Source organism: Equus caballus, chromosome 17, assembly GCF_041296265.1.
Source record: "Equus caballus isolate H_3958 breed thoroughbred chromosome 17, TB-T2T, whole genome shotgun sequence".
Classification (NCBI taxonomy): domain Eukaryota; kingdom Metazoa; phylum Chordata; class Mammalia; order Perissodactyla; family Equidae; genus Equus; species Equus caballus.
In genome coordinates, this window is record NC_091700.1 from 49,190,895 (window position 1) to 49,207,202 (window position 16,308).

The 16,308-nt window shown below is 35.1% G+C and overlaps 1 protein-coding gene across 16 annotated transcripts in view; it reads right to left on the minus strand.

Moving 5' to 3' along the window:
- Positions 1-403: 403 nt before the first annotated feature.
- Positions 404-16,308, minus strand: part of NAA16 (N-alpha-acetyltransferase 16, NatA auxiliary subunit) — a 69,405-nt gene continuing 53,500 nt past the window's right edge. For 10 of the 16 annotated variants that reach the window (XR_011427818.1, XR_011427816.1, XM_023621658.2 and 7 more), the window contains 8 exons: positions 13,984-14,112; positions 7,668-7,881; positions 6,596-6,789; positions 5,263-5,371; positions 4,733-4,831; positions 4,253-4,396; positions 2,362-2,459; positions 404-1,779 (listed from right to left, as the gene is read on the minus strand). Coding sequence is in view for 8 of the 16 variants with exons in the window: in XM_023621658.2 (XP_023477426.2) it covers positions 1,582-1,779; positions 2,362-2,459; positions 4,253-4,396; positions 4,733-4,831; positions 5,263-5,371; positions 6,596-6,789; positions 7,668-7,881; positions 13,984-14,112 (1,185 nt within the window). In the remaining 8 variants the exon portion in view is untranslated. Of the gene's footprint in view, positions 1,780-2,361; positions 2,460-4,252; positions 4,397-4,732; positions 4,832-5,262; positions 5,372-6,595; positions 6,790-7,667; positions 7,882-13,258; positions 13,400-13,983; positions 14,134-16,308 lie in introns of those variants that run through there. The other 6 variants (XR_011427815.1, XR_011427813.1, XR_011427812.1 and 3 more) reach the window with 5 other exon arrangements.

The following is a 16,308-nucleotide window of genomic DNA, read 5'->3' on the forward strand; positions in this document are numbered from 1 at the left end:
CCGGCTTCCCATACCTTGAAGCTAAATCCTCACATCTCAATTGTATCCACCTTATAACTCTTAGAAACTCTAAATGATCCCAATGGAATACTTTTTAAAAAGAATGCCACTGAAAGCAAAATCCCCAGGTCAATTTATGCAAATGTCATCTTGCTGAAAGTAACCTGACAAATTACATGTTTGCCAGGATATTCAGTGATGAAGATTGATTAGTTCTAAAATTACTAAAACACTAAAAACAAGTCAAGCTGCTGTGGCACCAGAATATATTGGTAGGTGGCTTTTTTTTTTACAAACTTGAAAGAAATTAAGATGATTAAGTTTTTACTCCCACAAAGAAAAAACATTTTGCAAAAATATCTTGATACTGTTAAGTGACAACAAAACACAAATACAAATGAACAACTGTGTACAAAATAATTTATTACAGCATTATATAGGTTGGCATTATTTTACAGTGAGTTTTTTTTCCTCTCAACAACTATGAATCTAAATAGCTTAGAGTGAAGGAAAATCATTTTAATTAGCTATGTTTCTCTAAATAAAATCTCCCTTTTTGAATTTATGTTTTCCTTAAAGGGGAAGTATTAATATTACAGACATATTTACAAAGTTCTGAAACACTAAATGATTCCATTACTGTTTTCTGTACAAGACAGAACAAAAAGCTATCCCCTCCAAAAAATATTGCCCAACAATACTATGTTTTAATAGTCAAATGAATGATAGTTTAAATTCTCATTTTGCTGATATAAAAACATATTTAATAGTCAACACATGGCTATAAGAATGTTTCACTATAACTTATACGCTGCCCTATTAGCTCCCTTGAAGCACACTACTCAGATATAAACCTTGTTAACACACAAAGCAATTAACTCGAGAGAGCATAATTCTTGCCTGTGGGTCTTTAAGACTGATCTAGAGATATGCAACAAATTTACCAGTGAATATCCATGATTAAGAGGCAAACAAACCCCCACCTTCTGAAATCAGCTACATAAAAGTGGAGTACCCTTATTCAACAGAAAGTATCATTTTCATAGATAGTGAAAAGGAAACTGTAAATCATGAAAAAATTAAGGTGGAAAAAAGGGCAAACTGAATTTCTAAATAAACCTCAGTATTTGCCAAAAGGAGCTCCATATTGTTTTTAGCATACAGTTAACATTTAAAACTCTTGTGAATTAAAAAGCAAGCAAATAAACAATAAAACAAACCAGTAAGGGATCAAAACATAGATCCTACAACCAGGATATAAAGAAAATAATACAATGGGGCTGTATACAACTCAGCTTACTAAGAAATCATCATATTCATGATACAGAAGTGACAGCACCCATCATAATGCCGATAATTTGAGAGTTTAAGAAAACTGTACAAGTATAAACAGGTAATTTTAATAGATGTTTACATAAATTGGCAGAATCAGATAAAGAATAAAATAAGCTTACAGAACATTCCATTTAAAAATTCTAGCCAATTTTTTCATTTCATATCTACATTAAAATATACCCTGGAAAAGAAACCCTGATCTGAATTCAGCTTTGAGTCTTATAGGAGTCAAATTTCTACGGGATTTCACATTTCATTTGCCAGGACATCATAGTTAGACGTGTGGTTTAGGGCCGCACTGTGGCTGTGGACTTCATTCACAGCAGGCAGGAACGCAGACGTGAAAGGAAGCAGGTGATGACAAGCCATCCTGTATTCTTCATACTGGGAGTTACAGATCCCAAAGCTGCCATCAAGCAGGGCCTCAGAAACCTTTACTAAAGTCTATTGAAACAAGGGGAAAATAAAAATTATCAAAAAAAAAAAGTTTGGTTAATCATCACTTTAATCAAAAGATGCAATCTATTAACTAAGCAAGAGAAAACTGACAAGGCCTCAGTCTAAAATAACTTCTTGCTATCCATGGTAAGTAATCACTCAAAAAAGGAACATTTTAAAAATCAATTCTGCAAAGCTTTAAAAAAGCAGTAAAATTCATATACTTGAAAAAGTGAATCTCTGAAACTGTGATCACTAAAATGAGAGTGTCCTTTATTAATAACAGTTCCCATTTACTGAGTGCTATGTGCCAGGCAGGTACTAAGCACTTCACAGTTTATTATTTCAGTTAACTCTGATACCAACTCTGTGAGACAGACAGTATTTTCATCCTCATCTTATAAATGAGGAAAAGGAAGCTACGAGAGGTAACTTGCCGCATGTGACACAGTTCAGAACTGGTGGCGCTGAGATTCAAACCCAGGCATAACACTGAAGGCCTGCTCAAGAACCACGCCATAAAGATACGTTTTCTCAGATCACTCACTATCGGTAAATTTGCAGATATTGGTCTGTGAAAATTCTTACCTTTACATTTTTATCTTTTATAGTTTCATCCAGTCTAGTGGCAACAGCAATTGCTTTCTCTTGCCTTGACTTGTCCAGAAAATACATCATTTTAGCACCTAAAATACCAAGACACTTCAAAATGAGTAAATTCCCATGTCTTGCATTTGATTTAACTTACATTGCCCAGCAACTTAAAATATGGTTCCAAGTGTTTAATCAGCGGTGCTCTGCTGAGCCAACTGTGACATTTCTTCCCAACTCCTTCTTCAGTGACATCCCACTGACACCTTGAGGCCACAATGGGAGTATTTATATTATGGCAAAACACTACAAATCAGGGCTTTTTCAGTCACAAAGAGATGGTTATTAAACATTTACCACTAGACCAGATTTAACCACCCCACCAACTCTAGAACTCAAAATGTAAATAGGGGCTGCCCTGTGGCATCAAATCATTATTTCAGCTACAATCATTCAATCATTAAAAAACATGATACCATAAAATAAAACATCTAAGGAACAAATTATTGTTACAGAGGAGTATCATGGAAGGACAAGAGAAAATGTCTGCGTATTCACCAAGAAAAAAAGTAATTGTTAAAGCTATTTTTAAATAAAACCCAGTTTATATTTCTCCTGTAATTACATGGTCTATCTTTATTTTTCTATTGGACTGCTATTAATTTATATCGTTTATTGTTAATTTTTAAGAGCTCTATGTATATTATTAGCTTTTTATCAGTTATATATCTGTGAATATTTTTTCCCCAATTGGTCTTGACTTTCTTTATGGTGGCAAAAATTATCTTCTTAGTATTTCATATTATGTTTGGAAAGGCGTTTCCCATAATTATAATAAATAAATGTTTTCTTCCATTATCCTGTGTTCTTGAAGAGAAATTCTTATCTGCCCTTACTACCAAGAAGTGCTGTAATTTTTCCCAGGAATTAACTTCTTTTCCTAGTTATCAGAACCTAAAAGTTTCCCTTTACAACAAGAAAGCTCAGGTTAAAATATTTAAACATATGGCATAAAGTAGGAGCATACTTAATTATACTAGGCACTTCATTTTGTCCCCAATTCCTTTTCCACAATCTTTTGTCCAGTTTGCATTTATGCCATCTTATCATTTTGTGAATTTGTATAAACTGCCTAAAATCCTTCCTGTAACAAGGCAGGATAGAAATAAATCCTGAAAATACAAAAATATGTAAAGTAATAAAAACACAAGAAAAAAATAAATCATTCATAACCACAACACCCAAAAGCAATCACTAAAAGCTCTGGTGCAGACTTCTTTTCAGCCTTTACCCCATGTATATTATTTTTACACAGTTGAGATTATATCGCATGTTAATTCTGCATACGCATTATAGAAGTATTCTCCCCTGTTATTACAAATCTTTGGAATAAACATCACTTTATATGACTACCTGGTATTCCATCCTATGAACCTACTGTTTCCCCTGTTACTGGACATACATTAACTTTGTTTCCATTCTTCTCCCCATACTTACCCACAATGTGTCAGTCACCATCTCTGCACTTAAAGCTCTTTCTTTGCTTTGGCTTAATTCTTTAAAAGTATTTACAAAAGTTACAACTAAAGCAAAAGACACGGCTAACGTGAAGCTCTTGGTAAGAAGGACAAATTGCTTTCCTAAAATGGCTGGGCCAATTTACACTTTCAGCAGCAAAATACAAGAGGACTTATTTGCCACATCTTTACCATACTTGAATCTCTTTTGTTCAAACCAAAAATTTTTTTTTGCTAATTTGAAAGATCAAACATGGTACTGTAGTCATTTCTTCTTCTCTGATAATTAGTGAGGTTGAACATCTTTCCAATTTTTTTTCACTGCACTCTTTTTTCCATAAACATTTTAATCCTGGGAGCTAAATACCAACCTGAAAGCAGATGCTGAAGAGAGGTAGCATTGCGCTTGAGAAAATCCTCATTAAAACTTTCCAAATCCTTGTTGACAAATATTTTCTGCATTTCTTGAGATAGAACTTGGCTAACAATGTCTGGAAGGTTACTCTGATTAGACACTGTAAAAATAAAACATTTGGAATGAAAAAATTTTTGATCTATCCTTCGAAACAAAATCAATTAATACATTTATATTTATTATTAAACTTGATAGATTTTACATAGTAAAAATACTGTTCCTTCGGAATATACACATTCTAGCTTATAAATGCACTAATTTATAGCATGTCTTTGATAACATACTTAATTTACAGAAACATCTTCATTTAAATACTTTAAACATTATCTCTTTTTTTGCTTTACATTGTTGCAAATCTCCTTAACATCCAGTTTAATGGAAGACAACTGAATGGTCATATTTGCTTTTACATAAATATTATCTTTTTTATACTTACCAGATTTAGAAAACTTAATTAAACATTCATGTAACCATGGGTTATTACTGTTGATGGCAAAAGCTCGTTTGACAGACTGCAACATTAACAGAAACTTTCCTGTGTTACAAAAAAATATGAAAGTAACAGCATCAACATTTATGTTATTTCCTTCACTTTATTTTAGCCTCACTTAAAATTCAGTAACAAAATGTTGCCTTTCCTGTAACATTCACAAGTAAAATTCAAAGCAGACTGTGGTTATCAAAGACAATTTTCATTTTCTAAAGAAAAGCTTGAAAACTCACGAAGAACTGCTCCAGGTCGACAGTCTGTGCGACTGTTCAAACTACGCTTAACATGCATTTGACCGTAATATCCTAAGTTATTACCCAGGGAACTGTTGGGTAGCAAAGGAAAAAGGGATTAAGAACCTTTGTGGAAGACTGAAATGGAACTCTAAGGAACAAAAATAGCTCTAAGTGACAAAGACTACACTGAAAATGGTCTCCAACATAATTAAGGATTAAAAACTGAATTCAAACTATTACCTTTTCTAAAATATATTTCAAATGCTAACAGATGAGTGTCAATGTTATCAGCGACAAGGTTCTTAAGAGGTATAAGGAACTTGATAGCTTCTTCTAACGGATTTTCTATCTATTTTGAAACAGAAAGGAAAATTATTATATTTCAAAAACAGCTACACAAGTTAAATTTCCCCTAAAATTTTATATACATATCTAAAGTAATTGAGACAGTTCTCTTTATATAACCAACAAGCAAGAAAACATTTTAAAAATATCATCTATAAACAAATTCAAAGTAAATAGTCAACAACTATCAAAATGGAAATAGCTCTTTTTTTCTGATTATAAAACCAATATAATTTTATAAAAATCCAAAAAAGTACAGAAAACTATTCCATAGACTTAAGGAGATGGTACACCAAGAACTGACAGTCCCTTACACTAAAAAAATCTAAAGGAGACAAATATAATTGCATGATGTAACTGAAAAAAAAGTAATGACAAATGTAAAATACTTATCCTAGATTCAGTGAATAAACCAGAAAGCTAAGTACTTCCCTAAATCTAGTCCCTAAATAACTATTAATACTTTGAGAAAATCCTGGAAATGAAGTGATATCTCTTTCTAGTTAAAACATATCTAGCAAGATATATAAAATGCTTTCATATTTAACAGACAATTGTATTGCTGCTGTAACAAATTAACACAAGTTTATTGTATTAAAACAACACTCGTGCAGTTCTGTCAGAAGCCCCCCATGGGCCTCACTGGGCTAAAATCACGGTGTCAGCAGGACTGCGTTCCCTTTTGGAGACTCTACAGGAGAAGACGTTTCAATGCCTTTTTCACCTTCTCAAGCCTGCCTAACAGACGTCTAGGCTTGTGGTTCCCCCGGCCCTCTTCAAAGCAAGCAGGATGAGTCCTTCTGACACCACTCTGACCTCCTCTCCTGCCTCCCTCCTGCACCTCTAAGGCCCCTTGTGATTACACTGGGCCCACCTGGACCGTCCAGGCTGCCTCCCTGTCTTAAGACCAGCTAAGTACAACATTAAACCCCATTAGCCACCCTCATTCCCCTCTGCCATGTAATACAATATATTCCCAGGTTCCAGAGATTAGGACGTGGACACCTTTTAGAGCCACTGTTCTGCCTACCACTACTATAATTTTATGAATAATTAGTATTAGACAACATTTGCATATTATCGCTCAAAAATAACTGATGACTACCTTAATGACCTTGAAATAGTACAAATGGCTTCTGATTTATAGATTTAAATGCATCATGTTTACGACCAGAATAGAACCAAGTAACATAAATTTTACCAAATAAAGGTAGTAAACTCATCTCACCCTTTCTAATTTTTCAGGTCTAAGTTCTTCTTTGAGACCACTGGCTTCTTCTTCTTCTTCATCTCTTTTTTTCTTTTGACTTTTTTGTTGACGTTCCCTTTCTGCGTGCTTTTTCTCTTCTTCTAATTTAGCCTTTTTCTGAGCTCTTCTCTGCTTGCTAAGCATTTTCTTCAATTCTTTGGCTGACAGGTTTTCTATAAATATTCAAATAAGTGAAAATTCTGAGTCAATGTTTCCATTTTCCGTATATTCTTCTGCAATACATACTATTAGCAGAGCTTTTGGAGGGCAAGGAGGAAGAGGCAACTCCATCAAAGGTTTTAGAAAGTGCATTCCTAATGACTAGCACAAAATCTGGCACACAAAAGGCAAACAGCAAATGCTGCATCAACCAAAACTAACTGATGCTAGCCCAGTTCTGCCACCGACACCATACATGACTGTAGGCACATCACTTCATCACTCAGTCTCAAGTCCCAAAGTGTGCCAAGTGGGGCTGAGATCACCAAGCACCCTCTTGGAATGCTATTTCAAGGATAGGTGAGACAATGCATATAGACACTAGATACATATTAGGAATGAAAGATCAGAAATTTGCCTCCACGGTACTGTTTCTCAAATATTCCTAGATATTATAGTGAATAAAAGGCTGTATAGATATTCTCATTGGCATTATTATTTTCTATCAAAAGGTACTAGCAGTTTTAAGAAACATCTTTCTCTAAATAATTTTCCCTAAGAGGCTCAAAGTTATTTTTAGTTACAATAAAAAAAAGAAAGACCCTAGCCCATAGACACTTCTATTATTCCTGAATTGGCCTTACTAAGGATAAAAATAAAAACGATTATGAGTCATTCCATCAGGGTGATTTAGAAGCATCAGCTACAGAAAGAACATCATCCTGCCGACTTTTTCTAAGTTTCTCCACTTTTTTTTGGTAGCATAACAGTTTATCTAACGCTGTCTTCACATCCATTTGACAATACACTTTTCTATGAATTATTTATGTCAATGACATTCTCAAATTTAGTGTTCTTTTCAAATCTTCTTAAGCAAGTACTGTTCAGTTACCTGAATTTATTTCTTGCTGTTGGCTTTCATTGGTTAAGGGATCATCATACAATTTCAAGTATATTTCAATTGCAGATCTAGCAGCCTTGAAATAGAACGCATGTCTTCTGAGTGTGTCTTCTAATCTCAAAAGGTCAACATAGGCCCGAAGGGTCATCTTTCTCATGCAGTATGTATGGAAGTCAAATTGATCGTCAGTTATCTCAAAAAAATGCTTAAAAACAAAACCACAAAATTACCCCTTACATGTATGTCAATAATGTCTACTTTTGAAAAGAAAATCATAGAAAGACTTCTTTTCAGAATAAGAAAAACAATTAAACAGTCACAATTTCACTTAGTTGCCCTCTCTACTGTTGAAAGGACATCAAGTTGTTCTTTGTATTCGATTAAAGTTTCTTACTACACATAATCCATGCTTATTCCATATAAATCATGTTTTGTGATGATACTCAATTTCTACATAATAAGTCAGACAATCAAGTTATTTTGTAAATGTGGAAATTAGTACATATTGATATTTTAGTTTTAACAAAATATTTCTCCTCAGTATTCCTCAAAAATCAGCACAGCAGAGTTACACAGAGCTCTGAATTAAAACTAAATATATACAGGTTCACACTAAATACTTACAAATCAGACTGTTCTACTCAACTCTGAGCGCTTCGAGGGCAAGCAAGCCTTCCCACTGCCTGGACAGAGCCTAGCGTAGCAGACATTCAACAAGCATGCTATTTGCCAACTCAAGAGATAGGCTACTTCTCAGGCATGCGACCTCTTAATCTCCTAGAGTCTCAATTATTTAATCGAATTTAGGAATAAAGAAAACTATATAGCCAATTTCATAAGGTTGTTAAGGGACAAAATAAGAACTATTTTAAAGTTCACTCTAAACATTACTATTACACAAATGCAGAGCATTACGGTTTTCTCTCACTCAATAAGCTTCCGTTAATCTACCTATGTTCCATTTTAGCCAAGGTTCTTCATCTGGAGTCTGTGTGTATATAAGCATGACAGCGTTTTTGTAAGGGGAGAGCTCAAGGCTTTTATCCAATTCTCAGAGTCCCTGGTCCAAAGAGAGTTAAGAACTAATCCCTTACGTGGAAAGAAAATGACTAACTCCCCTAAAAAACAGTTCATAATACTTTTGTTTTCTTCCCTACATATATCTCTAACACTATCTTCTTTCTTTTCCTCTATTGCAGCTTCTCCAAAAACATATAGAAAAACGAATGTTTTCACACACAAACACACACTAAGCTCTTCTACTGCTTCACCTTCTCTGCGTCCTGGGGGCCCAGAACACACTATGGAGAGGACACATTAGTAACTGCCCAAGTCATCTGATAATTTTAGTTGTCTTGGTAATTAGAAATACACTGTACACAGAACTACATTAAGTACCAGAGACTTTCAGGGAAGAATTCTTAAGATAAGAGAATAAAAGTACACAGTGTAGCAGGAAATTAAAATTTTTAAAAAATGAACATTTCACATTAGTTTATATTTATTACTTCAATAATTATGCTTTAATGATGTTATATTTGAAAACTGCATTCCTCCCATCAAGAAGAGAAATCAACTCTTAAATAATAACATAAACTTAGTTTTTACTTTTCTTAATCAAAGGATTCCGTATTTCCTAAAGATGTTCATGGTTAATGTAAATCGAATTATGTCTAGCACCATAATATCTTAAAATTCAATACAACTGACTGAGGAAAAATGGCAAGGCCAAAAATGATGGAACACATAATGAGTTGAAAATATCTAACAGCTTACAGGCTTTTTTTAAGCTGAGAAACATTTGTGTGTAAAAAGGCAGACATCAGTTTCAAGAGATATTCCTAGCAGCACATTCCTAGGAGACACAGAATTTAAGTCAAGTCTTGGAGGGAGCCGTAGGGAACCACAAACATTTAAGCCGCCTCTTTATCAGTAACAGCCCACAGGCTGCCTCTCTCCAGTTAATGTCTTCCATAAATAGGATAACCAACTTACCCCAGTTTGCCTGAGGCTTTCTGAGTTTTTGCATTGAAAGCTCTATGACTCAGGAACCTGCTCAGCCCCAGGCAAATCTGGATGTTGATCACCCTATAATAAGCTAATTGTGGTGGACAGAACATGGCTAAATTAGTATCCTACGTTTTCTAATTTAATCTAGCCATATTCTGTATTGCAGAACCCTACTCAAAAACAACTAAATAATCTTAGGTTTTCTTCTTTTTTTAATTTTTTATTTTGGAATAATTAGAGATACAGAGGAAGTTGCAAAGGTAGTATAGAGATGTCCTGTGTACCCTTCCCTCAGTTTCCCCCCAAATGTTACATCCTACATAACTACAGTACAATATCAAAACCACAAAAGTGGCATTGGTACAACATGTGTGTGTAGTTCTATGTGATTTTATCATGTGTAGACTTGTGTAACCACTACTTCAACCAAGATACAGAACTATACATACTGGTCATCAAGCCATGCTGTGGCAGCATCCCGCATATAAAATAGAGGAAGATTGGCACAGATGTTAGCTCAGCAACATCTTCCTCATGCAAAAGGAAGACCAGCAACAGATGTTTGCTCAGGGCCAGTCTTCCTCACCAAAATAAAATAAACCGAACCATGTAAGAATAATACAACTAGGGGCCAGCTCCGTGGCCGAGTGGTTAAGTTCGCACGCTCCACTGTGGCGGTCCAGGGTTCGGATCCTGGGCGCAGACATGGCACTGCTCGTCAGGCCATGTTGGGGTGGCATCCCACATCCCACAACTAGAAGGACCTGCAACTAAGATATACAACTATGTACCAGGGGTGGTTTGGGAAATAAAGCAGAGAAAAAAAAAAAGAACACTACAACTGAAATGATTAGTAAAAATAAAACTTGAATTATAAGATTGTTTATAATGCCAATTTCCAAGCCCTTTGAAGTTGTTACAATCTATTGTTTTTGTTTAAAGTTTGATTGACTTAAAAATATAGCAAAAATTAATGCTTTAATATTACTAGCTAAAAGTATTATTTAAAAAATTTTTACACAAACTTTGAAAAAACTAGGGGTCACTGGTCATTCACATGTATATAGCCATGTAATGAAAATTAATACAAAAGTTTAGCTTATATATGCTAATAATTTAAAATATATAGGAAAAAAAAAGAGACAGAACTATTCCATCACCACAGAGATCTCCCTTGTACTACCTTGGGGTGAGTTTTTAAGTCTCCAAACTTATAAAACATAAAAATACACTAGATAATAACACAAACAGGTAAAGTTAGCTTCTCTGCACTTCAGACAAATGAACATAAGGTCACATCAGCTCGCCACAGAAAGTGAGTACCCAAATTTTAACACACAGCTAACACCCTCCTTTCATCATAAACAGTAGTGCTCTCTTATTTGGCGGGGGAGCGGGGGGAGGGGTTAATACCAGCACAAATAGCTGAAATTGTCAAAATTAGGCTTAAGTCAAGTAAGACAAGTCAGCATAGAATTAAGAAATGCTATTCACAGCTTTAAGGGCATGGTTTTCTTTAGTAATTTCCTATTAGGCTCTCTCTTCTGACCCATATTCTCCCATCCATTACTTCTCAGAGTTCTGGAGGAGACCAGTAAGAGCTTGCAGATAGAAAGGGAACAAAAGCCTCTGGACTTAACAAATAATAACCAGCTGAACTAGGGTAATAAACTATTCTATTTCTTTTATAGAATATCTGTCCTTATAAAGCATGTGTCAATTTCATAAAGATTAAGATGCACTAGAAGACAAAGTTATGAACTTCCTATGGTTTTGACCTATCAGAAACCCTAGATCTTACCAAAAAGTTTCAGAAATAAGTATTGTTGCTCTATTTCAGATATAAATCAGCACACTAAAATAATGAAAAACCAATCTCCAGAAAAAAAAGATAAGAAAGAAAACAATTCTTAAAAGATAAAATAGTTTAAGATGTTATTCTGAACACTAGGTTATATCCAATATTTTGAAGACAGCTGTTTTATTTTTAATAAAACTCAAGTTCTAAACATCAGATTGGGTTGGACTACATAACCTTTACATACAATTCTAAAATCGTATGACAGAGGCGAGGTGAAGACAGAAAAAGTCCTAGAGCGCGGCCAGTCCAGAACTCTAACATTCCAAACCCAACTACTAAGAGTGCAGAGCGGGGTGGGTCCCAGCCGAAACTGCCTGCAACAAAGATTTCTTGAAGGCAGAAGGAAGACTCAGCCCTTATTTGAACATATTTCTCTATTCACTGACCTTCTATTTAGAAGGTAAACTGCAAAGTTTTATTTTTAAAAGGTGCTCATTTCTTTACTAAAATATTTAAAACCCAGGCACAAAAGTAACTCAGGGAGATGTCTGAATTCTGTAATTACTCCTAAATCCTTACCATTATACTGTGAATGTGTTTTCTTTTAGAGTACATTAACTTTATTACAAATTAATTTTAGAAGTATTAATCAGTCTACAAATATTTAATCACCCTATTTGTACTAAGCACTCACATTTCTACATATAACCACCAGAAAAGTCTTATTTACATTTAGTAAAAATTACTCACTCTAAAGACTAGCTTACAAGTGGCCTAAGAATAGGCTCTTTTCTTGTTTATCTATTTCTAGTTCTTTCTATTCTCAGAGCAAGCTCTAAATAAAGACAGTAAAGTTTCTAGCAATAATTATGTAACGTGACCTAGACGGTGACATGATTTCTGCCATGTTTTAATCTCTGATAACCACTGATTTCCTATAAATTTTTTTCCTTCAAAATGCTTTTTACCAGTCAAATCATATTTCTTGAACTAGAAGTAGTTTATCCAACATTATAGTTTTATTTCATGTTACTCAGCCAAAATCACTAACAATTTAAGGGAAAGCATAATCTAAATGAAACTTAGCAATAGAACAGCTATTAATCATAGTCTAACAATCCTCAAAAAATATTAAAAAGAATACAGTAATACAGTTATTAATGTTAGGAGGAACGGGATTGAAGCTGGAGAAGTTTGCAATTATAATGATGTTAAGTATGTTCAAACTTCACTGTCACAGAAAATCTGATATATTTCTAGCTATGGTCTTGCTGCAATTACTAACCCATAAGTGCCTGGCAGCCTCTTCATTCAGAAAACAATCTACTACTCACTGAGCATGTCCTGGTTAATAAAAACACACCTTTCCCGAATATCAAGCAGAGTGCTTTTAAAGTGATAGTCATCTAGGAGTGTCAAAACAAGCTAATGATGTACAGTTTTACCACAGAAATAAGAGCCTGATTGAAACTAGAATGCTTGGATATTGACTGAATATTTCACATTATCATCCAAGGGCTTTATGTTTTTCAAGGAGAAGATGAGAAGGATTTTCCCCAGAGACACAGCCATCAAGCCCAGGCTTAAAAAGGAAAAAAACCCAAAACAAAGCAAAAAACTAGGTTATTTCTAAAAGGGCTCAGGTATAATCCTAGTTTCAGTTTCCATCAAAAGCCACCCCCTAGGATTCAGCCTTTCTTTTGGGTAAGCTCAGAAGTTTCACATGGGAAAAAGGCCAAAGTGACTGCCAGAGAGCAGACATGAGGCTCACCTGACTACGATGCCTGTGGTTTTATACTGCGCAGCGTGGGAACTGTGTGCCGAGTGACCCCACAACTGAGGGCTGCTGAGGACTGCCTTAGGGGTGCATTTGTGGCTCTGTTCCTCCTGGTGTCCATTTGGAAGGAGAGTGCTTCAGAGATGACAAAGAACAGGAAAACAAAAATTCACACAAAGGAAAAGAAAAGTCCCCTCACTAAGGCACATCACACTCATCATCTTAAAAGCAAGTAATAAAACAAGCCTGCAAACCAGCCATAGGTTGCTGCTCAAAGTACTGAATGTGAGAACAAACAGCCTGGGAAGACAAACTGGAGAGAGGCTGACTACGGAGCAGATCCTGACGCAAAGGGGAAAGAGGTGGCTGTCAGCTTGTGTATCCTTCTAGGCTAGTGATGAAAATCAAATAATGGCCCATTGAGGGAAGAGAAATTTTGAATATATGTTGGTAATAGCAATAATGGCTTACTAAATAAATTTTTTCCTTCTTCCTTCAGACAAAAATACGTAGACCTGTCAAAATCACAACCATTTGAGGAGCAAAAGAAAGCAATCATTTATTCACAACTTCTGAATTTTTGGAAGACTAAAGATCAAGAATTTTCTTGACAATGAAGTTTCCGAGGTAGTTAGAAGAGGTAGATGATCCTGTGTAGAAATCTACCTGTTTTCATCACCTTACAGGAGAAAAATAAAGTCAAAATTCTATCAACTTACCCTTTCCACTTCATGGCATTTTTTCAAGGCATCCCCATATCTCCCCAAACGCTGATAAGCTGAAATGCATTCTGTTTGAAACCACATACACTGCATTTCATTGAGATTTTCCATGGCAGATGTTCCCTCCTGAAACGGAAGCATTCATAACTATAGGAAACAAACAGTAAAAGAGATCCTAAAAATCTCATTTTCTCTTTTACAACTATGACTACCAAGTACTATTATGATAATAAATAGCACTTAACAAATATATCAATGTGCTTCCAAAAGGTTCCAACCAATTTAAAATTATACAACATCTTACTTATCCAGCTCTGTTGTGGTTCTCAACACTCTACATAGAAAAGACTCCAGATTACTAAAGCTAAGTTTTTAAACACCAAAGTTTCTAATTTAAACTATTTAAGACGGTAATCCTATGAAACACTGCCTACTTTCTGCCTATTAAGTAAAAGCTACTTAACCTTTCCTTGATGACTCAGCGTCACCATTATGTTCATCCATTCTTGTCAAATCTGTTACTAATAATTCAGTTTCCCAGTCCCCTCCCTGCACAGCAGGCTATCAGTTGTCACTGTCTTTGTACCCATGTGTCTGCTCCTAACAGCATCTCCTGCTCCAGGCCAACACTCTTCCTTTGCAGCAGACTGACAAAACCAAATAATGAAACGTGTTAATTTAGGCTCAATGTGAATTCTGAGAAGACTGTCAAGACATAAAATACTCAGTTTCAGTGTAGGGACACTGAGGTTTTGTCACAATTTAGAAGAGTTATTTCAAATATATTTTCTGCGAGCCCAGGAATGATGGTAAAAGTGTATTTACATAAATAATGTCAGTCTTCAGCTCCTTTTCACACCTATTTTATCAGTTCAATTTTCAGAATTCTCATTAAAAGTATAAAAACTGGTTATCTCTGAGTGAACGGTATTATGGGTGTACTTTATTTCTTCTTTACGGTTGCAAATATTTTTCATTTTCTGATGACTATATATGTTTATAAGAAATCAACATTATTTTTCATATCAAAACCTTTACCCACTAGAACTATCCAACTTGCATCAGCAACTCTGTACAAAAATTTACAACTGTGAAAAGTTAGCAAGAAGGAAATATGAGCACTTTACTCATTTATTAGCAAGCAGATATTAACCTCTTATTCAAGGTCATTAGCAGTTTTCCTCCCCTGGCTCACTATGTTATCCACCACACATTACAGATGTAATGTGCCCAGCCAATGAACCAGTATGGATAAACTGAATAAGCTCTCCACACAGCACGGGAACTTCAAGAGTAAATGACCGGAGGCAACTGTCATGAGCAATCTGAGCCACAGATTTTAGTGAGTACTCTCCTCAAATAGCGAACCTCTGCTCTTCTTTCTCATTCTCCTGTGCCTTTTCAGACACGTCCTAGTTGTCTGTGGCTTGGGGTGGGGGTGGGGGTATGTGTGTGTATGTGTATGTATATATGTGAGTGTGTGCGCGCTTGTGTTTGTTTTTTTTTAATCACTGGACTTATTTAACTACAGAAGTTTTGTACACTCATTTTTAATTGTACTTTACTTATAATCTCTACCCTAGCCTGCCAGGTAGTACTTTTCTCTACAAACATCATTGCTTTTACATCTACTCTTATACTGTCTTTTAATCTTCAAAATCGAGATACAGTGGAAAGGGCACTGAAGAGTTTGAACCCCAGCACTATTTACTACGGGACCAAAGATGATTCAAGTGATGTCTTCAGAGCCTGAATCACCTTGCTGTAAAATGTCAAACGTGATTAAGTGCTACACAAAAGTATTACTATTTTCGTAATTTTATTCTAATACCCATCATTCTTGCTAATACTTTTCCCCAACATTACATCTTCCACTTTGCATCTGCTGTTGATCCTATGGCATCTGAGTTTTAGAAACATCAGTCACTGTAGCTTCTGTCCCTACTAGACGATTCTAAAACACGGGTTTTAGAGTCAGAGACACCCAAGCTGGAATCCTGGCTCCAAATGAATGACTAGCTGGGTGATCTCCAGCTGGCACAGTACTTGACCTCTCTAAACATTTCCTTAACTGTAATATGAGGGTAATGATATAATAGGATCATTAAGATTAAATAACATCAATAAAGTACTTGGCTCAGTGCTTAATAATTGTTAAAGCCACCTTTCTATTTCCCCATACAAATGATGTACAAACTATTAGCATTACTCTAAATATCAGAAAGTAAAAGTCAGGCAGGCTCAGATGGAAAAAACCTTTCTATGAGAAGTGTATATACCTATAAATATATATATATAAATTAAATGGATATATATATCCAT